Below are 22,584 nucleotides of genomic sequence, written 5' to 3' on the forward strand. Positions count from 1 at the left end.
ATCACCAGCTGCATAGCATGTAACACACCCAGAGATCCTCCTTGAAAAAGTCTCTGTGTAGAGATCAGGGACCCCATGGATCTCTTTGCTGTGAAGACTGTCTAGGTGATTTCCGAAACTGCTTGTTTCTATCTGATAAAAGGCCCATCTAACACCTAATGTATTAAAGAAGGTCTCTCGCTGAGATTTACTTGGTTTTGTGAAAAATACAGGTAAATAAATGCACTGGTTAAGATGAAAATCTGACAGCGCTTTAGGTAAGAATTTAGGGTGAGGCCATAAAGAGAACCTGTCTTTGAAAAACACTGTAAATGGGAGCGGGAAGGGGTGGGGGTCTGCCATCTCGGCTACAATTTCCCCACCCTGCAGGCCAACTTGATAGCTACCAGAAAGGCCACCTTCATAGATAAGTGAAGCAAGGAGCAGGCTGCCACGGGTTCAAATGGAAATCTGATGAAGTATTTAAGTACCAGGTTGAAATTCCCAAGTAGGAACAGGATCTTTAACCTGGAGGTAGTGGTTCCCTAAATCCTTAATAAATCTTGAGGACATAGGGTAAGCAAATATGAAAAACCTTTCTAGTGGGGGATGAAATGCGGATATCGTGGCCAGATGAACCTTAATAGAACTAACTGATAACCCTGGTGTCTTCAGGCTCAGCAGGTAAAATAAGATGGCTGAAAACAAAGAGTATTCAGGTACAACACAGTGATACCAGTCTGAAGTAATTTGAGCTGACTTCCTGCTAAGGTTTAGTAATAGCCATCATACTCCTGTTGAGCAGGTGGATTCTAATCCTGTGAACCATCTCAGAGATGGAGGACTTATAGGTTGGGGTGAAGCACAAAACCTGCACCTTGGAACAGGAGATGAGGGATGATCGGAAGCTTGAATGCCAGTTGGACACGCAGATGAAGCAGGTAAGGCTACCAAACAGGTCTCAGCCAGGTCGGTACTATAAAGATAACTACCTTTGTCCTGTCTGATCTTGTTCCTCACTCTTAGTATTAGCAATGTTGGAGGGAATGTGTAGAAGATGACCTTTGTCCAGGGAAGCAGAAAGACATGTTCCAAAGAGTGGCAACTTAAGCCTCCTCTTGAGCAGAACAGGAGACACTTATTACTGAATGTTGCAAATAGGTCCACCAATGGAAGTCCCCACTTTTCAAATATCCTGTGAAGAACTTGAGTCTCCAATTCCCATTCGGAGTCCTGAGAGAAGTGCCTGCTGGTAAGAAGGTAAATGGCTGAGATCGGATTCTGATGGGCTGTACCACAAGTTACACAACTTTATAGCTTCAGTGCACAGGGAGGGGTATCTTGCTTTTCCCTGTTTGTTGATACAGAACATGCAAGCAACACTGGCATGATCCTGATTGAGTTGCCCCTGGTGAGGGGTAGGAACTGAAGGCAAGTGTTCCTGACTGCTCTGAGTTCCCACAGGTTGATAGGGAGACCAGATTCCTGAGATGACCAAATGCTCTGTGTTGTGAGAATACTGAGGATGCTACCCATGCTAGCAATGAGGAGTCAGTTGTCACAGTTATTGTTGGAAATGGGGAGACACACGGATAGACACTGAGTTGATTCTTCCACCAGTCTAGAGAGCTCTTCACCTAGAGGGAAACTGTGACCTGTTTGTCCAAGCTGTCTCTGGTCAAGGAATAGGTCCTTTTGAACCAGCACTGAAAGCAGTGGAGGCATAATCTTTCATCCTCTGTTACAATGGTGCAAGTTGCCATATGACCTCAGACCTATAAACAGTTCCTTACTGGGGCTTCCTTGAATAGACCAGATGTGCCGAAATTATGAATCTGTCCATGGGAAGGAAAGCCCTGGGCCCCATGAATTGTATTACCTGTACTGGAGCTAACAGATTTTTTTTTTTAAACAATCCAATTCCTGAAAGAGAGCAAGAGCCGTCCGAGTGGAGGTCAGCACTGTTTCCTAAGATTGGCCCTTGAGTAGCCAGTCATCGAGATACTGGAAGAATACAGTTGCTTCTCGCTGAAGATAAGCAGTTACTACCACTAGAATCTTTGAAAATACCCTGGGACCAAACAGAAGTAATCAGTACTGAAAATGCTCTTGGCCCATGGTAAAACATAGGTATTTCCTGTGAGTGCGGTGAGTCACTATATGGAAATAGGTGTCCTATAAGTTGAGGACCCAAACATACTTTCATGCCTTTAGAAAAGGATTACAGCTGCCAGAGACACAGTCCTGAACTTTTGAGACTTTACAAATATGTTCAGTTGTCTTAGATTTAAGATAAGTCTCCATCCTCTGTCCTTCTTTGGCGCAAGAAAATACTTTGAGTAAAACCTTTTCCCCCATGTGAAGGGACAGGATTGCCTCCATAGCTCCTAAATGAAGGAGTGAGTGCACTTCTTGACTCAGGGCTTGTCTACACTGCCTCCCAAATCAGCGGTGTGTGATCAATGCAATGGCATCGATTTAGTGGGTCTGGTGAAGATGCGATAAGTCGATGGGAGAGTGCTCTTCCGTCAACTTTAGTACTTCACCTCCCCCAAGGGCAGAAGCTAAGTTGGCGGGAGATTTTTTCACACCCCTGAGTGACATAACTTACATTGACTTAAGTGGCAGTGTAGACCAGATCTCAGTATAGTCTCATGAGAGGAATGGAATAAGAGGGAAGATGTGAGGGATACCAAGTGGATGGTATAGCCTGATGTTATGACCTGTATGACCCACATGTTTGTTGTAATACACCACCAAATCAGTTGCAAAAGGAAAAGGCAGTCTCCAAAACTGGGGAGATGGGCAAAAGGTTGCATCTTGTAAACTAGAGGCAAGGGGGGAATCAAACCCTCAACTATCCTGTCAAAATTGTTATTTCAGTAATAGCTACTTGCTGAAGGAGGATTATTAGCTCTCTTTCTCTGGGATTTTTGTCTCTTCCTCCCAGGTTTAGTGGTTCTGTGAAAGGTAGTGAATTAGGTAAATTATGCTCTCCGGCAATTTGAGACACACAAAATCTCCTCTTGTTCACAGGGGTGTATTTACCCAGAAAGTTCAACATGGCCCTGGAGTCCTTCAGTGCATGCAAGGACTCATCCATGGCCCCCCAAGAAGAGCTTCCAACCATCAAATGGGAGGTCTTCAACAGTACTCTGAACCTCCTTCAGGAACCCTGAGAGCTGGAGCCAGGATGCCTTATGCATAACAACCTCTGTGGAGATGGATCTAGTGATGGTGTCTGCAACAGCTAAGGCTGCTTAAAGAGAGGTTCTGGCTAATAACTGACCCTCTGTGATGATAGTGTGAAAGTGTTCTCTGTGCTTCTGTGAAATATGTTCAATAAAGGCTGTAAATTTATTGTATTTCATGAAGTTGTACTTGGCCATGATCCCCAGACAGTTTATGATCCGAAATTGGAGGGTCACAGATGAGCAAGACTTTCAGCCAAAAAAGTTTAACCTCTTCTGATTTTTATCATCGGGGTGAACCCTGAATAATGCTCCTTACCCTGCTCATTTACAGCACACCACCAGGAAATTAGGCAAGGAGTGGACAAACAAAAATTCAGAGTCCCTGGGAGAAACATAATATTTCTTATCTGCCCGTTTACAAGTTGGTGAGATAGTAGCAGGCTTTTGCTACATAGTCTTCCTTGGATCCAGGAGCGCTTCATTAATGGGTAGCACCAACCTGGGTGGATGCTGCTGACTGCAGAATGTCCAGTAGCTAGAGTTGCGAGTCTTTGATCTCCCCAAGAGGTATCTGAAAGTGGCAGCCACCCCCCCACACAAGACCTGGAATTGACAGAAATTGGCAGCCATTGATGGTGGCAGAGGCATGACCACCTCTTCTGGAGATGAGGATGAAATATGATTTTGCGGGGTGACCCCTTTATCTGCCCTAACCTCCTGTTCTTCAAACATCTCATGCTGCGGGGTTGGTAGAGGGGACTGTGCAAACCTAGCTTCTTGGTGCAATGGAGCTGGAGATCTGGTAAACTGCTGCCAATACAAAGCCCAAGAACCCTGATATGGCCAATGGTGGGAGCCCATACAGGACAGGGGGTGGCACCCAGGGCTGATCCCACTATCCCGGTCATGGACAAAGATCCTTGTTGAAGTACGGGTTCCTGTATGGATGTGGAGGGGAACACTGAACTGATATAGAAGAGACTGACTGAATCGCTCCTTCATCCTCCTCAATGTCCTCCAGTGATGGGGCCCCAGTAGAAAAAGGCAGAACGACTTGCAGTATCGGGAAGGAATGGTAATCTGGAGATCGGGGTATCAGTACCAAGAGTCAATTGGTACCCATAAATAGTGGGTATTCTGGCTCGTCTAAGACTGACTAAGTCTCTGGAGTAGCCGAATTCCTGCAGCACTGAGTGGGTCGGTACCAATGCAGCAGTTGAGCTAGACTGTGTCAGTGCCGAGGCAGAACGTGCTTGGTGCTTCAATTTGCCCAGTACTGAAGATGATGAGAAAGAAGATGCTGATGGTAAGTGTGATGTAGACAGTGTAATTCTAAAGGAGTGTATATATCCTAGGCATCCCTGTCCTTTATAGATGGGACGTGGGGCCTGCTGAATCTGTGCTTCTCCAAAGCACTCTTGGATCTCCCAGACTTGCTGGTATGGGAGGAAGGAAGTCTCTTGCCTCCACAGTACCAAGCTGAGAGGTTGAGGCCTCCGACACAGTGGACTAGCACGAGATTGGGGCCTTTTGGGAGCCAGCTCCTTGTGATGAGCTCTTCTCTGGAGCTTTTCTTGAGTCCTCCAAAGTCTTCCCCTTCTTAGGGGAGACCTTGGCCTAAGTCAAAGGATGCTGGATCCATCCAGAGACAGATGTATAGGGGTAAGGTCTACTGACCTCACTCAGAAGCAGGTCTAAGGGAGTGCTCCATCATCAGAAGCCTCAGTTCGGTTTCCTGGTTCTTCTGTGCTCTAAATTTGAGAGCTAGGCAAAAGTTACACTTTTGGGAGTGATGAGACTCTCCCAAGCAATAGACACACTTAACCAATAGTGTAGACCTGCCCTAAGTTGATCTAACTTACGTCACTTAGGGGTGTGAAAAAGACCACCCCCAACGAGCGCTGCAAGTTACAGCGACCTAAGCACTGACCACACTGGCACTACGTCGGCGGAAGATGCTCTCCCGCCAACTTAGCTTCTGCCTCTCGCAGAGGTGGAGTAATTATGCCGATGGGAGAGTGCTCTCCCATTGGCATAGAACGTCTTCACCAGACACGCTACAGTGGCATAACACTTCTAGTGTAGACCAGCTCTTAGAGTGGCCATCGCTGACTGAGATAGCCTCCTAACAAGAGAGGCAATCTGAAATGTTATAAGCCAGGGACACCCAGCCAGGCTGATAGGGCTCCCCAGAAAAATAGGAGAAAAAAGGAGAGGAAAAAAGGTCAATCCTCTCTAGTATCTTAAGTAATTCTATACTAAAATAACTAACATTAACTAAGAACACTAAACTAACAGAACAGCTGTAGAACACACAGAGGTATGCACAAGGCAGACACGATCGAGCTCTGTCTCTCACTGAAAAATTAAGAGAAGGAACTGAAGATGGTTCATCCACAAGCCCTATATACCCTCAATGTGCAGCATAAAGTTGTATAGAGCGCATGCGCAGGCTGAACAGACACTTCTAATGGAAAATCTCCAATCAAGGGCTCAAGAGGCGTATGCACTCCTGGAGAGGAGCACCTAGAGGAACACTACTCGAAGAACAGTAGCTGTAAATTGCTGAGAGTCTTGTCAAAGTACCAACTCAAACAGCTATATCTTGCCATGAAGGCTCTCTCATATGTTGTAATGTAGATCTCTAAACAGCTGAATTTTCACAGGAAGACAGACAATCGGAGAAGATATTTTACTTATATAGAAAATTAAATGCAGTCTTACCAATAAAGAGTCATTGTTTCTGTTCTTTTGTATTACCACAGGATAAAAATGTAGACTGTGTAAACATACCTATTGTTGGATTTGTTTGGTTTCCGTACTTCCAGGCCATCTCATAATTTACTGCTGCATCTTTATACGCTTGCTCCTTTTCCATTATGTATCCCATATATTCGTAGGCTTTGCAACAGGACTACAAAATATAAATGTTGACTACATGTATTTCAAAACTTTATTTAGAGAAACATATGCAGTACTGACAATCAAATAATATGAATATACACAGCTTGGAAAGCGTATACAATTACATGATGTTACTAACTTCTGTGACAAAACATTCTGGATTAAAGTCCGGACAAGACAAATCCCATTTGTGTAATTCTGTGCATGACTGTTAGTAAGATCCTCAACCAAAGTAAGAGGCTGAGAAAAAGAGTTGCTCAACTGGGGTGGGGGGAGGAGAAGAGGTGAGTAGGTTAAGAGGAAAAGAAGGAAGTGCTCTACGTAAAAGAATAAATGGACACAAATCAGACGTCAAGAATTATAACATTCAAAAACCAGTCGGAGAACACTTCAATCTCTTTGGTCACTCGATTACAGACCTAAAAGTGGCAATTCTTCAACAAAAAAACTTCAAAAACAGACTCTAACAAGACTGCTGAATTGGAATTAATTTGCAAACTGAATACAATTAACAGGCTTGAATAAAGACCGGGAGTGGATGTGTCATTACACAAAGTAAAACTCTTTCCCCATGTTTATTTCCCCCCCTACTGTTCCCTCACACATTCTTGTCAACTGCTGGAAATGGCCCACCTTGATTATCACTACAAAAGGCTTTTTCCCCCCTGCTCTCCTGCTAGTAATAGCTCACCTTACCTGATCACTCTCGTTACAGTGTGTATGGTAACACCCATTGTTTCATGTTCTCTGTGTATATAATTCTCCCCACTGTATTTTCCACTGCATGCATCCGATGAAGTGAGCTGTAGCTCAAGAAAGCTTATGCTCAAATAAATTTGTTAGTCTCTAAGGTGCCACAAGTACTCCTATTTTTGCAGATACAGACTAACATGGCTGCTACTCTGAAATCTTACTTTGTCCTAGTGGCTCTTGCTAGAAGCATTTTTCTGATTAGAACTGCCTGAATGTATTAGGTCCAGAGGACCAGGATTAGGTATATGGCCCCCAATAGCATTGAGTGAAACATCTTCCCAGTGATAGTTATTATGCCTGTCACCGCTCTGCAGTGCAAAGCATTTTACGGACACTTTTCTGGGGCAGTTAGTTGGCTTTCCCATTGGGTGAAGCACTGGCTACCACAATAGGGCCAGACAACATGCAGAAGGAGTACAAGATGATCAGAGTTTGCAGGAGAGAAGGGACCCCACACTCCATGCTGAGATAACCAAAGTTTGGCTACTTAAAAAATATTCATAGTCTAAGAAAACAGCTTTCAAATAAAAATGGATACATTTTACTGACAAATTATAAACATTAAATATTTTCAATAAAAGCTAATTTTATTATTCTTAGTCTCCTAAAAATGTTTATTACCATGTATGCTTATCAAAAGCTGTGCTTTAAAGTAAAAACTGGAAGGGATTCCATGACTTGATGGTTTTGTAAATGATGCTCCATGTAACTCGCAAGTTGCTTATCAGTTTGCAATACCATGAAACAAAGCTAAGAATGAACCCACATAAAAGTAAATAGCTAATGAAAAATAACTTTTCTAGCAGCATGATCAGTCAGTCTGATTATTTTCTTATTAGTTGTTGCGGGCTTTATTTGCATAAAAGACATTTTATAAAATTCACCACTGCCACCCAAAACGGGCTTCCCCAAGACCAGTGGGAGTGAGTATAAAGGGAATCCCATCAACCTTCATCTTCTGCAGTCCAATGGAACACTGGTGAAAGGACCGTCACAGCCTGCTTTCATAACAAGTATTCACCATATTAGCCAGACATGCAATCCTTACCATTAGCTGCCTAATCATGATGGTGCCTACCAAGAACAAGTGCCTGTCCAGTTTCTATACACAAATCTATTTAAAACAGTTTAGTAATGTAACTGTATTTCAATCTATATTGTGTGTGCACGCACGCACACAAACACCCACATACTCTATATGAAAAGAACATTAAGGTTGCAAAATCAAGCACCCAAAAGCTAGGAAATGGCAGAAATGAGATTGTCTGTGCAACTTTAATTCAGTCCCCTTGTGTATTTGCCTGATAATACAGCCCTTGATTACCTACGATTTTTCACAGGACCCCGCCTCATTCAGTGCACAGCATAGACTGCTCTAGGGATGAATCAGGATTGTGTAGTGAAGGAAGCTGTTGGCTGTAGGGCAATTTCATTTGTTGCAGAGTTCATATATGATGCTAGGCAAGTCATTTAAATGAAACTCTTCACAGGTGGTCATTAATTGCGTGTTCCTCATTTTCTGGGTGCCTGACTCGAGACCCGTGGTCTGATTTACAGAAGTGGTATTCCCACACAGCTGCACCAGAAGTCAATGTAAGCTGTGCTTTGAACACATCTACCTACCTACATAGGTGGGCCAACTTTTTGGCCCGAGGGCCACATCTCGTTGAGGAAATTGCATGCAGGGCCATGAATGTAGGGCTGGGGCAGGGGGTTGGGGCAAAGGAGTGGTGCGGGGTGTATAAGGGGGCTCAGGGAAGGGGGCTGGGGTGCAGGAGGGAGTGCGGAGGGGGCTCAGGGAAGGGGGCTGGGGTGCAGGCGGGGTGTGGCAGAGGGTTGGACACTGTAGGCAGGTGCAGCTGGGGGCTCAGGGCAGGGAGTTAGGGTGCGGGGTGCAGGAGGGGTTCAGGGTGCAGGCTCCGGCCCGGCACCGCTTACCTGGGGCAGCTCCGGGGTGGCAGTGGCGTGCATTGGAGCCAGGCAGGCTCCCTGCCTGTCTGCCCTGGCCCTGCCCTGCTCCTGGAAGGGGCCGGCACCACATTCCTGCGGCCCCTGAGGGAGTGGGAGCAGAGTGCTCCATGCGCTGCCCTCACCTGTGGATACCTCCCCCAAAGCTCCCATTGACGCGGTTCCTGCAGTTCCCCCCCAACCACTCCCCATTTTCACTGGCTCTCAGGCCTAATCTCCTCTCACTGCCCAGGCTCCTCATTTACCTCAGTGTTCCCCCACTCCTTGTCACAGTCTCTGCTCAGAAAGTGCCACTCTCTCCCGGGCTCATCATCCAACCTCAGTCCCCCTTTACCCTCCCTGGGCCCTTTATCCTCCCTGGGCTCCCAGTCCTACCTTCCACTCCAACACTCATTTCCAGTTTCTCCCTCACCAGGCTTTGTCCCAATCTCCTCCCTGACACCCACCCAAAGTCCATCACTTGTCCCCTCTACATTTGAATCAAGCAGTTTCTTCCTCCAGACTGCGTGGGTCCACCACGGGGGCCATTGAAAGCACAGGACAGATTGGCCCCCTGTTCTGAGTTCAGTTTCCAGACTACCCACAATGCTTACATCTGCAATTGCAGGGAAAGTCCTGATCAGTACTTGTTGGAGCAAGCTTAGTGCAGATGGAATCTTTGGGGAAGATATCTCAGCCTTGGTCTACACTAGGAGTTGAGGTCGAATTTAGCAGCATTAAATCGATTTAACCCTGCACCCGTCCACACGACGAAGCCCTTTTTTTCAACTTAAAGGGCTCTTAAAATCGATTTCCTTACTCCACCTCCAACAAGGGGATTAGCGCTGAAATCGGCCTTACCGGGTTGAATTTGGGGTACTGTGGACACAATTAGATGGTATTGGCCTCTGGGAGCTATCCCAGAGTGCTCCATTGTGACTGCTGTGGACAGCACTCTCAACTCAGATGGACTGGCGAGGTAGACAAGAAAAGGCCCACGAACTTTTGAATTTCAATTTCCTGTTTAGCCAGCGTGGCAAGCTGCAGGCGAGTGCAGAGCTCATCAGCAGAGGTGACCATGATGGAGTCCCAGAATCGCAAAAGAGCTCCAGCATGGACTGAATGGAAGGTATGGGATCTGACCGCTGTATGGGGAGAGGAATCCGTGCTATCAGAACTAGGTTCCAGTTTTCGAAATGCCAAAACATTTGTCAAAATTTCCCAAGGCATGAAGGACAGAGGCCATAACAGGGACCCGAAGCAGTGCCGCGTGAAACTTAAGGAGCTGAGGCAAGCCTACCAGAAAACCAGAGAGGCAAACGGCCGCTCCGGGTCAGAGCCCAAAACATGCCGCTTCTATGATGAGCTGCATGCCATTTTAGGGGGTTCAGCCACCACTACCTCAGCTGTGTTGTCTCCATCTCCATTGAAGGAGTCAAACAACACAGAAGCGGGTTTTGGGGACAAGGAAGATGATGATGATGAGGCTATAGATAGCTCACAGCAAGCATGTGGAGAAACCAGTTTTCCCGACAGCCAGGAACTGTTTCTCACCCTGGACCTGGAGCCAGTACCCCCTGAACCCACCCAAGGCTGCCTCCCGGACCCGACAGGCGCAGACAGGACCTCTGGTGAGTGTACCTTTTAAAAGACTGTACATGGTTTAAAAGCAAACATGTTTAATGATTAATTTGCCCTGGCATTCGCGGCTCTCCTGGATGTACTCCCAAAGCCTTTGCAAAAGGTTTCTGGGGAGGGCAGCCTTATTCCGTCCACCATGGTAGGACACTTTACCACTCCAGGCCAGTAGCATGTACTCGGGAATCATTGCAGAACAAAGCATTGCAGTGTATGTTTGTTGGTGTTCAAACAACATCCGTTCTTTATCTCTCTGTGTTATCTTCAGGAGAGTGATATCATTCATGGTCACCTGGTTGAAATAGGGTGCTTTTCTTAAGGGGACATTCAGAGGTGCCCGTTCCTGCTGCGCTGTTTGCCTGTGGCTGAACAGAAATATTCCCCGCTGTTAGCCATGGGGAGGGGGGATGGATGAGGGGTTAGCCACACAGTGGGGGGAGGCAAAATGTGACCATGGAACGAAAGCACATATGCTATGTATGTAATGTTAACAGCAAGGTTTACTGTGAAAGAGTGTACCCATTGTTCTATAAAATGTGTTTTTTTAAATACCACTGTCCCTTTTTTTTCCTCCACCAGCTGCCTGTGTTTCAAGGATCACAGGATCTTCTCCTTCCCAGAGGCTAGCGAAGATCAGAAGGTGAAAAAAACGCACTCGCAATGAAATGTTCTCTGAGCTCACGCTGTCCTCCCACACTGACAGAGCACAGATGAGTGCGTGGAGGCAGACAATGTCAGAGTGCAGGAAACCACAAAATGACCGGGAGGAGAGGTGGCAGGCTGAAAAGAGGGCTGAAGCTGAAAGGTGGCAGCAGGGTGATGAGACGAGACAGGATTCAATGCTGAGGCTGCTGGAGGATCAAACTAATATGCTCCAACGTATGGTTGAGCTGCAGAAAAGGCAGCAGGAGCACAGACCACTGCTACAGCCCCTGTGTAACCAACCGCCCTCCTCCCCAAGTTCCATAGCCTCCTTACCCAGACGCCCAAGAACACAGTGGGGGGGGCCTCCGGCCACCCAGCCACTCCACCCCAGAGGATTGCCCAATCAACAGAAGGCTGGCATTCAATAAGTTTTAAACTTTTAAAGTGCCATGTGGCCTTGTCCTTCCCCCCTCCATCACTCCTCCTGGTGCTTCTCTCCTCCACCACGCCTCCTGGGCTACCTTGGTAGTTATCTCCCTATTTGTGTGATGAATTAATAAAGAATGCATGAATGTGAATCAGCAATGACTTTATTGCCTCTGCAAGTGGTGATCGAAGGGAGGAGGGGAGGGTGATTAGCTTACAAGGAAGTAGAGTGAACCAAGGGGCAGGGGGTTTCATCAAGGAGAAACAAACAGAACTTTCACACCGTAGCCTGGCCAGTCATGAAACTTCAAAGCTTCTCCGATGCGCACCGTGCCCTCCTGTGCTCTTCTAACCGCCCTGGTGTCTGGCTGCGCGTAACCAGCGGCCAGGTGATTTGCCTCAACCTCCCACCCCGCCATAAACGTCTCCCCCTTACTCTCACAGATATTGTGGATCGCACAACAAGCAGTAATAACAGTGGGAATATTGGTTTCGCTGAAGTCTAACCGAGTAAGTAAACTGCGCCAGTGTGCTTTTAAATGTCCAAATGCACATTCTACCACCATTCTGCACTTGCTCAGCCTGTAGTTGAACAGCTCCTGACTACTGTCCAGGGTGCCTGTGTACAGCTTCATGAGCCATGGCATTAAGGGGTAGGCTGGGTCCCCAAGGATAACTATAGGCATTTCAACATCCCCAACAGTTATTTTCTGGTCTGGGAATAAAGTCCCTTCCTGCAGCTTTTGAAACAGACCAGATCTCCTGAAGATGCAAGTGTCATGTACCTTTCCCGGCCATCCCACGTTGATGTTGGTGAAACATCCCTTGTGATCCACCAGTGCTTGCAGCACTATTGAAAAGTACCCCTGGCCGTTTATGTACTCGCCGGCTTGGTGCTCTGATGCCAAGATAGGGATATGGATTCCGTCTATAGCCCCACCACAGTTAGGGAATCCCACTGCAGCAAAGCCATCCACTATGACCTGCACATTTCCCAGGGTCACTGCCCTTGATATCAGCAGATCTTTGATTGCATTGGCTACTTGCATCACAGCAGCTCCCACAGTAGATTTTCCCACTCCAAATCCCGCCTGACCGGTAGTTGTCTGGCATTGCAAACTTCCACAGGGCTATTGCCACTCGCTTCTCAACTGTGAGAGCTGCTCTCATCTTGGTATTCTTGCGCCTCAGGGCAGGGAAAGCAAATCACAAAGTTCCATGAAAGTGCCCTTACGCATGCGAAAGTTTCACAGCCACTGGGAATCGTCCCAGACCTGTAACACTATGTGGTCCCACCAGTCTGTGCTTGTTTCCTGAGCCCAGAATTGGCGTTCCACCGCATGAACCTGCCCCATTAGCACCATGATGTCCGCATTGCCAGGGCCCATGCTTTGAGAGAAGTCTGTCTCCATGTCTGCATCACTCTCGTCACCGCGCTGACGTCGCCTACTCACCCAGTATCACTTTGCCAGGTTCTGGTGCTCCATATACTGCTGGATAATGCGTGTGGTGTTTAATGTGCTCCTAATTGCCGAAGTGATCCAAGTGGGCTCCATACTTGCCAAGGTATGGCGAGTGCACAGAAAAAAGGCGCAGAACGATTGTCTGCCGTTGCTCTGACGGAGGGAGGGGCGACTGACGACATGGCTTACAGGGTTGGCTTACAGAGAATTAAAAAAAAATCAACAAAGGGGGTGGCTCTGCGAGAAACAGAATGGCCCCCTCAAGGATAGAACTCAAAACCTCAAGGATATAACTCAAAACTGGGTTTAGCAGGCCGTTGATTTCACGGAGGGAGGGAGGAGAAAATGAATACAAAACAAATCTGGTCTATTTCTTGTTTTGATCCACTTCATCTATCTTTATAAATCTTGCTGGCAGCAGACTGTGCAGTACGACCGCTAACCATCGTCATCTCTTGGGTGCTCGGCAGAATACGGTGCAGTATGACTGCTGGCCATCGTCTTCTGCTGGCTGCAGAAGGGAACTTAAACTTAAAAGGGAAATGACCTGGCTGAGTCACTCCCATGTTTGCCCAGGCACCCCTGACCTCATCGAGGTCAGTTAAAAGAGTACCGTGGCTTAAGTGGACGACAGCTACCAGTCATACTGCACTGTCTGCTGTCAAAAGGCAGTAAACTGTTGCTGTGTAGCAATGCAGTACTGCGTCTGTCAGCACCCAGGAGACATGCGATGACGGTTAGCTAAGCGGGCTCCATCTTGCTGTAGAATGGCGTCTGCATAGGTAACTCAAGAAAAAAGTCGCAAAACAATTGTCTGCCCTTGCTTTCACGGAGGGTGGGAAGGGGGGCCTGACGATATGTACCCAGAATCACCCGCGACAATGTTTTAGCCCCATCAGGCACTGGGATTTCTACCCAGAATTCAAATGGGCGGTGGAGACTGCAGGAACTGTGGGATAGCTACCCACAGTGCAACGCTCTGGAAGGTGATGGTTGCCTCGGTACTCTGGACACACTCCGCCGACTACATGCACTTCGAGCATGTGTGTGGGGGGACACACAATTGACTATAAAAACGCTTTCTACAAAACCGACTTCTATAAATTCGACCTAATTTCGTAGTGTAGACACACCCTAAGAAACTACAACTGAGCACAGAATCATAGAAACGTAGGGCTATAAGAGACCTCAAGAGGTTATCCAGTCCAACCACCTGTGCTGAGGCAAGATTAAGCATACCTAGACCATCTCTGACAGTTATTTGTCTAACCGGTTCTTTAGCAATGGAGATTCCAGTCTCTCTACATAACCCATTCCAATGCTTAACTATCCTTATTGTTAGAAAGCTTTACTTGATATCTAACATAAATCTCCCTTGCGGCAAATTAAGCCGATTGCTTCTTGTCTTACCCCTCATGGACATGGAGAACTGATTCCCATTCACCTTTAGTGTGACACAGTACTGCTGTTCTTGTGTTCTGTTCTCTTTAGAACACTAAGTCTTTCAAGACTATTATGCCCCCCCTTTAGTCTTCTCTTTTTTAGACTACTATGCCCAATTCTTTCAACCTTCCCTGAAAGGCCACAGTTTTCTAAACATTTATTTTTGTTGCTTTCCTCTGGACACTCTCCAGTTTGTCCATATCTTTCTGAAACTATGGTGCACAAAACTGGACACAGTACTCCAGCTGAGACTTCACCAGTGCTGAGTAGAGTGGAACAATTACTGCATGTGTCTTACATCTAACACTCCTCCTAAGACATCACAGAATGATATTTGTCTTTTCTGCAATAACACCACATTGCTGACACTCAAATTTGTGTTCCATCCCAGATCCCTTTTTGCAGTACTGCTGCCTATCCAGTTATTCCCCCATCTTGTATTTATGTATTTGATTTTTCCTTCTTAAGTTTTATACTTTGCACTGGTCTTCACTGAATTTCATCTTATTGATTTCAGACCAATTCTCTAATTTATTAAGCTGGTTTATTTTATTTAAATTTTAATACCGTCTTCTAAAGAGTTTGCATCCCCTCAGCAGCAAATTTGTAAATGTTCTCTCTACCTCATCATCAAAGTTGTTGATGAAAATACTTAACAGTTTCGACCTCAGGACAGACTGCTGCCGGTCCCCATTTTGTAAGTCCTCCCAGTCTGACACTACATCACAGACAACTACTCTGAATGGTTTCTCAGCCAGTGACTCCCCATTTAACAATTTCATTTAGACCATACTTCCCCAGTTTGCTTACAAGACTCATGTGGGAATGTGTTCAAACCTTACTAAAGTCAAGATATATCATGTCTGCTGCTCCCCCACTATTAATTAGTCCAGTTAACCTATCAAAGAAGGAAATTAGATTGATTTAGCATGATTTGTTCTTGACAAATCAGCGTTGGCCATTACTTACCCCTTATTATCCTGTAGCATGTGTGAACTGCTATTTTTCAAAGGTTTATAAGTAGGCCAAATTTTGGTGGATTTTCATGGGCACAACAAAAGGCACATCCCTGACACAAAGGCCATTCCCCCGCCAAATTTCAAGTCTCTGCTCACAGGAATGCTAGAGCTTTTCAAAGAAAGGCTGCTGCCAGGATTATTTAACATGGGCAAAACAATGTATTTTCCCCTAGCCTCATTCCTGAAAAAGGCTAAACTGCTTTGGCTAAAATTTTCCAGAATTTTTTTTTTTTAACCTAAGACAAACACCTGCCATGAAAAATTGCAGCCAGAATGGTTAAATAGTCTGGCAAAATTGTAAACAACTGAAAATAGGATCTTCTAATGGGACGTTTCAGGCAACCTGAATAGGCAGTGCTACCAGCCCTGCCTGTAATGAAACTGACAAAATACAGAAAGACAGGAATCTCCATATTAAACATATAAAGCAGAGCATGCTCACAATTAGCAACAATTCCAAAAAGCTTGCTTATTTTCAGAAGTCTCATTTTGAATGGTTTATAAAAGATGTATTGCCCTGCCACTAAACTGAGTATTTTCTGTAAAGAAGTTACAGAATTCTACTTAATGTCCTAATTATCCATTTAGCATGCTAATTATTTACACTAGGGACAAGACAAATGCAGATACCTGTATTATATTCAACTTCATCTTAACTATTCAAAACTGTTTTAGATTGAACTTCCTATGTCTGAGAGGAAATGGTTTCAATTTATAACCTACAAGACCAACCAGAGATCTGGAAAACTGGAATACAAAATCGTCCAAGATTTCTCTTACGAAGAAGTCTGTGGTCTATAAGTGGTTCTTGAATTGTATTTTTTAAATAAATATATAAAAAAGCCCTTGATTCTATGGAAAGCTTCTAGCTTTGGAAACAAAGCTCTCTTTGACTTTGTAACCTAACACAGAATATGGTCTGCGATCTGAACCAAATCTACATGTTTTAAATGGACACAAACCCATGTTGCATGACAAAGTGTTTACATAGGCGCTCTCATTCAAAATGTACATACATCGTTCATTTCCGATTGTAAAAAGCAATCCTAAAAACCTGTTCACCAAAATAATGTATTTTGTCAGTCAAGTTTGTAACTCAGAATGCTTGTGGAAAATATTTCCATAAACATACAAGTGATTTAAAAAAAACCCAAACCAAAAAACTTTAGCAACCATTTTTATCTGCACAGTACAATTCCTGCAGGCCTTCTTCACTGCACATGGATTGGAGGCCAATGTGGGAATGGGCATCTCTTCCTTGTGCTCTGGCGCTGGAGACCTGGAATGCAATCTTTTTGTATCCTTCCAGTTTACTTTCCCCTCCCTTCCATTATTCAGAACCTTATCTATCTAAATATTTCAGAGGTACAAAGATGTTTAAAGAAAATAATTTGATATGATCTGTATTTGTCACCTCTAAACAGAGCTGTAACTTAATCAACCCAGCTACTATAGAATCTCAGCAGCAGCACGACATCCCCCTCCCCACCACACTGGTCCAGGATCTGCTCAAGTTACCTACTGGTTTTCAGAGTGAAAGGCACTAGATTTAGACCAGCCAGTGCTGTTACTGTGACTGTAGGAGAACTAATAGAATCTACAGAGTGTGGGAGCTGACAGTTGGAGCAGGCAGCTAGTTTTAGGTTAGACTGACAGATTGACCTGAACTAAAATGCTCTGTATATATGTTAACTATGTATCTAACAAAGACTGTTAAATTACTAGAAATGAATTATTATGACTAGTGGATTACTTGCATATAAAAACAAATACACAGCCTACTTGAAAGACCACCTCTGACCCAATGTCATCCTGTCACAACTGTAATCAGAAGAAGCTCTCATGCTTAACCCACTACGCGTAAAAGAGGGAGCCTCTGCTGGCAGGACATTTTTGATTAGAGGAACATTATCAGTTCCAGACCTAAACTAAGCTTCTAAGCACAGCAGGAGATTTGACAGGAGAATGAAACATAAGTTCTACTTTGATGTCTCTAGAAACATGAGGGTGTAGTGTCTTGCTATTCAGCAGATGAAATCTGAAAGATACCTAAAAAGCAGCTACATGAACCTGCAGGATGCTGAGGCTGAACCCTGCGGTGTGGTCTCTGCAGAGGAAAAAGCCTCTTAAATTTGCCTCATCTGAAGGAAGGTGAGATGTATATAAGTAGAAAGGAAAAGAAAGCTCTCAACCACCAAGGAGAAACAAAATAACGGGAAATATTAAGCAGGAGAGCTAAAGCTGCTGACTTCCTACCATCCAAGCAGAGCTTCTGGCAGCTTGCCAGGTCAGAAATCCCATGTGCCCAATAAAAACATTAGAAGCTTCAGAATCCAGAGAAAAGCAACTCCTCAGTGCAAGACGGGTGAAAGAATCAGAAAAACTAAAAATTTATGTAGATTAATTTGTAAAATAGGGCTTATAAGACGTGTTCTGTTAACATACAAAATTGTATACGCAGCTACAAATAACGCATTAAAAAATGGGGAAAATGTCCACAATTTATATTTGTCTGCAATTTTCATTAGCCCCGAATCAGATTCATAATGAGATGCATTCTTGACATTCCATAGACACCTTCAGCACATAGTGCCTCAACACAGCTTAAACTTGCATAAATTACTGACAGCTCATTAGGTAGCATCTGCAGATGCATTCATTTTCTGTTCTCAAGGGTAAACGGCTAGTCTTTTACTCTTTCCAAGTTCATTTCCCCCACATAAGAAAAATCAATTTTGAAATAAAATACATTTTCGCAGGCAAATTTAAAAATAAAGCATACAGATAAGTATATGGAAGATTACTCTTTACTATTCTGTCACTTACCCTGTTATGGCGAAGACACCGTTTTAATAGTTCACCAGCCATATCATATTTTGCAGATTGAATATAAATATCAGCAAGAAGGAGCCAACTTTTTTCAAACTCCTCTGCATCTATGGGATTCCAGTTCATTTTTGAAATGCGTTTCAACTGATTTCTGGCTCGTGGAGTTTGTTTTAAAATCATGTAGGCTGTGGCCATTCCCAAAAGTGCTGGGATATGATCCTTCTGCAATAAAACATTTTAAGAACAAAATTAAGTTTTTAAGTTATACTGTTACTGAGCAGCTACAGAAAGATAAAACTAGAAGCTAAGACCCAAACCAAAGGTCAATGAAATGCCAATGAAAATACATAAAAGCATCCAATTTTGAAGTTATTGGACATGGAATGAATTTAGAATTGATGTGTTATTGGTCATGCAGTTTTAAAAACACTGGGAATTAGATTACATGAAAGCTACATCTACACTATGAGCTAGGGGTGCAATTCCCAGCTCACGTATGCATACTCATGTGCTCACTGAACTATTGAACAAAGAACAGTAGCATAACCATAATGGCACACGCAGCAGCAGTATGGACTAGCTGCCTGAGCATGTACCCACTGGGTTTATACTTAGGGAGGCTATCCCATGCTGCCGCTGCCTGCCCTACTGTAGGTTCACTACTATTTTTAGCTTGCTAGCTCAGATGAGAGATAGCGCAAATATGTGTATGTGAGCTGGGAATCATATCCCAAGCTCATTATCTAGACTTAGACGAAGTTACTAAGCAAAAAATCAGTTTAATTTTAAGAAGCGTGGTAAGCCTAGTTACCAATTTCTTAATAAATTTGCAAATTCAACCACAAATGTTTGTATCAACAAGAGAGAATGCTTCTTCAAGCATGTTTTGTTGCTAAATTTTCAAAAATCATTCTCTACCTAGTAGGGAACAAATTCTCAGACCTGATAATATTAAGTATCTCATAATATTTCTTAACTTAAACTCAAGAAAAATTATAAAAAAAACCAAAAGTACTTTTTTGTGGAGGAAAGGAAGGAGTGGGGAGTGGCGGGGAAAAAAATCACCAACCTCAGTAACAACTACTTCAGTGAAAGTATTTAGTGCTTGTTCAACATTTGATTTCTGTTTGGTTCCCATTAGGCAATAGTTTTCCATGATACGAAGCTGAATGTGACCCTGATTGGTCTGGGGCTTGAGTTCCTTCAAAAGTTTTTCTGCTGTTCTCACAGCCAGCTGCACAGACTCCTGCTTCTCTGTGGAATTACTATACATTAGAAAGAAAGAGTTTACAAAACACCCAATTGCTATGCAATACTACTATTAAATAAGCTACAAGCTGTAACTGATAACATACTAAAATCGTTACACTGTTACATACAATAGTTACCTTTATATGACTATTCTATATTGGTTCTCTTCTGTACTGAAAGTTATTCTAAATTATAGGCAAAGGCATCCTACAAATGTCTAGGGTTCCAGAACAGAATTCCCTTAATCGTCTTGCTGCAATTTGGTAGCTTTCTTATTTTAATGTGCCACACTGAGGCACTCTCTCTCTTATTGTCTATTCAAATTTAGACTAGGATCCCAAAGTGTTATCAAGAAAAAAAAAAAAGTATTTATTTTTAAACTCACCCTATGTCACCATCCAGATTTTCAAACACTTCACCACCTATAGTTTCATTATCTGGGTTCAAACAAATTTCGATCATGTTATAAACTGCATTCTGTCCCCAGTCACTGTCTTTCCGGGCTCTATTAAAATGTCGAAGTGCATCATTTGGTTCGCCAGTATACCTAGACAAGTTATGAAAAATACTTTCAGTTTGGACAAGAAGTTAAATAAAATAAAGAAGAAAAATGTAGCCTTCAAAATAAACTAGGTACGTATTTTTATTGTGTACATATTAAGTTCTGAGAATGTAATTACTACTTGCATTAAAACAGCAAAAAATTCCACATGAAATAGCATCAGATACAGTAGTGAAAGGAGTGTTAGAGACAGATACAATTAATTAGCTACATTTTCTAGAAATGACACATGCAAAGTGTTTTTCAGAAAAGAAAAGGAAACCTCTCCTAAAATCCCAGTAACTGAATCTAGACTTCCTAGCCAAGTAGCTACCAATGTAATAAGAAGAAGTTCAGAGTTGTAACGAATTTCAAAGAAATTTTTTCTCTCTTTTCATATATAATATAGTTACCCAATAAGTGTTATCAATTATAACTGTACCTACCAAAGATACAGTCCTTTGCAATAATGAAAACCCGGCTCGAGTTTTGCTCTGGAGGAATGTTTCTCAGCCATTATGAGAAATCTTGGAACTTCTTCTAGCTTCCCAGCTCTTCTTAACAGATCAATTAAACGGGACAGAGTTGCGTAATTATCTAAATACACACATATATTTAGAACATTTTTAAATTAAGTTACGTATTTGCTGGACAAACAGATTAGAAATAAAGTAAATCCCTCTTTCAATTCGTGCTACAAATTAAACTAGAGTACATGAACTATTTAAAATAAAAAAAACGTTTGTACCTGTATGTATTATATTTACAATGCATTTTAAAAGGTCTAATGGTCTACTAAATGGTAGATGGTCTAAAGATCTACTGGTCAGATTACAGTAGGTATGGGCTCAACTGAATGGCATTTTAAAAAAATCAAATATCATTTGCTACATATACTCTTGACTTTTTTCAAACATATTCCCAATAGCAAACTTTACACTCTCTCCAGTATCACTAAAACTTACAGTTTTATATGTACCTCTACTCATATTTTGCATATAAACAAATAAACTTTACAGCACACTCCAGTTACTTATGTTAGCCTTGAAATCCTATTTCTGTTTGTGTACACACAAACTTTGGCTGTGTATTTGAAACAAAAAAAGTTAAATAATTCTGTAACTATATTAGGTCCTATATGAAATATGCACATTTCATCTAGATATAATCATTTCTTAAGCTTCATAGAAAAGACGCTTTAAATATTTGTGTCTATGATATCCATTAGAACTAGGGGATGGCTCGTGTTTGACATTCATGTATCAGAAAGAAATTGAAATATCATTACTGAATACACACCTGGTTTGCGCTCTAAGAGCTGCTGGAAATGAAAAACAGCTTGTTCATAGTCCTGCTTCCTGAACATGAGGTCAGCCATCATCTACATGATCAAAACATTAATAAAAAAATAAAAATTAAAAAAAAGAAGTTACATGGTATGGAATGGTTGTTTGATTAATCCCCAAATCTACAGAAATGAAAATGTAAACAAGAGAACGAAAACAATGAAATCTAATTTTCTATAAAAGGGGTTCTGAAATTAAATATTTTTAGAATTATCTCAAAGTATGCATAATAAGGAGACTTAATATTTGTTTGGGAATATACTGAAATTTATATTAACAATTTAAAAAGAACTAGTTTACTTCTGTTTGTACCATGAAATCCTGCCCCTGACCCTATGGGTTCTTCCTTGTTAATGTCAAAATATTAAACAAAAAAAGCCATATGTTAAGAGCAAGAAATATGTTTTTTTCAGTTATGTCTTCCATTATTTTTCAATTACGTATTAACAGAAATTTTAAAAAAATTAGAAAAGCACAAATTCCTTCTAGCATGAATTGTGTTTTTATTAGAAATCCAGGGTGAGTATATATAGAGAAGAACACTCAGTTATTAAGACTGAGAGGAAAAATATTATAACACAGGCAAATAAGGAGAAATAAGTCCAAATTATTCCAAATTTCAGTTTCTTTTCACTAGGAGGTGGATGGAAAAGAACAGATTTATCAAGTGCTCTTCTGAATGTTATTTCCTCCTGGTTCTTCATATAGTATCAGAATAAAATCCAGGCATGATCATGACCTCCAATGAGCAGGGAAAAAAAGCAGTTTGTTTTTCTAGTACAGTAAAATCTTTCAACTGTTTGATCCATAACTTAGTAGGTTCTAGTTTCCAGAGGAGGATGCCCATCCCATAACCAGTATAACTTGAGCAGCTTGTTAAAACCCTGTCCACCTTAAGGTTAAAAGGAGCTTTCCCAAACAGATGCCAACCTAATAACACAATCCAGTAGGTAAAGTACTCTGGGCTACATCTCTTGTAGGCAAGCAGTGCAGTGGTAAAGATGTGGTTTAAGAGAAGAGTTTTCTCATAACTGTTTATTCTGTTGGCATCTAGCCATATTCTGACCAGTGTTTCTCTTACAATTCCCTCTCCACTTCTCATGTTTCTGTAACATGCATTCTGTATCAAGATAGTAACGCTATGTATATGAATAGTTATAAACTATGCTGGATAATGATCTGATGCAAATGAACATCCAAACAACA

The 22,584-nt window shown here is 42.8% G+C and overlaps 1 protein-coding gene across 11 annotated transcripts in view; it reads right to left on the minus strand.

Annotated features, from left to right (window-relative positions):
* TTC21B (tetratricopeptide repeat domain 21B) overlaps positions 1 to 22,584 on the minus strand; it is a 105,516-nt gene that overhangs the window by 14,447 nt on the left and 68,485 nt on the right. For 8 of the 11 annotated variants that reach the window (XM_037912956.2, XM_037912957.2, XM_043525376.1 and 5 more), the window contains 6 exons: positions 21,332 to 21,413; positions 20,479 to 20,629; positions 19,877 to 20,038; positions 19,310 to 19,505; positions 18,238 to 18,462; positions 5,967 to 6,087 (listed from right to left, as the gene is read on the minus strand). In XM_037912956.2, coding sequence (XP_037768884.1) covers positions 5,967 to 6,087; positions 18,238 to 18,462; positions 19,310 to 19,505; positions 19,877 to 20,038; positions 20,479 to 20,629; positions 21,332 to 21,413 — 937 coding nt within the window. Of the gene's footprint in view, positions 1 to 5,966; positions 6,088 to 18,237; positions 18,463 to 19,309; positions 19,506 to 19,876; positions 20,039 to 20,478; positions 20,630 to 21,331; positions 21,414 to 22,584 lie in introns of those variants that run through there. The other 3 variants (XM_037912958.2, XM_037912961.2, XM_037912966.2) reach the window with 2 other exon arrangements.

The sequence above is a fragment of the Chelonia mydas genome, chromosome 11 (genome assembly GCF_015237465.2).
Source record: "Chelonia mydas isolate rCheMyd1 chromosome 11, rCheMyd1.pri.v2, whole genome shotgun sequence".
Taxonomy (NCBI): Eukaryota; Metazoa; Chordata; order Testudines; family Cheloniidae; genus Chelonia; species Chelonia mydas.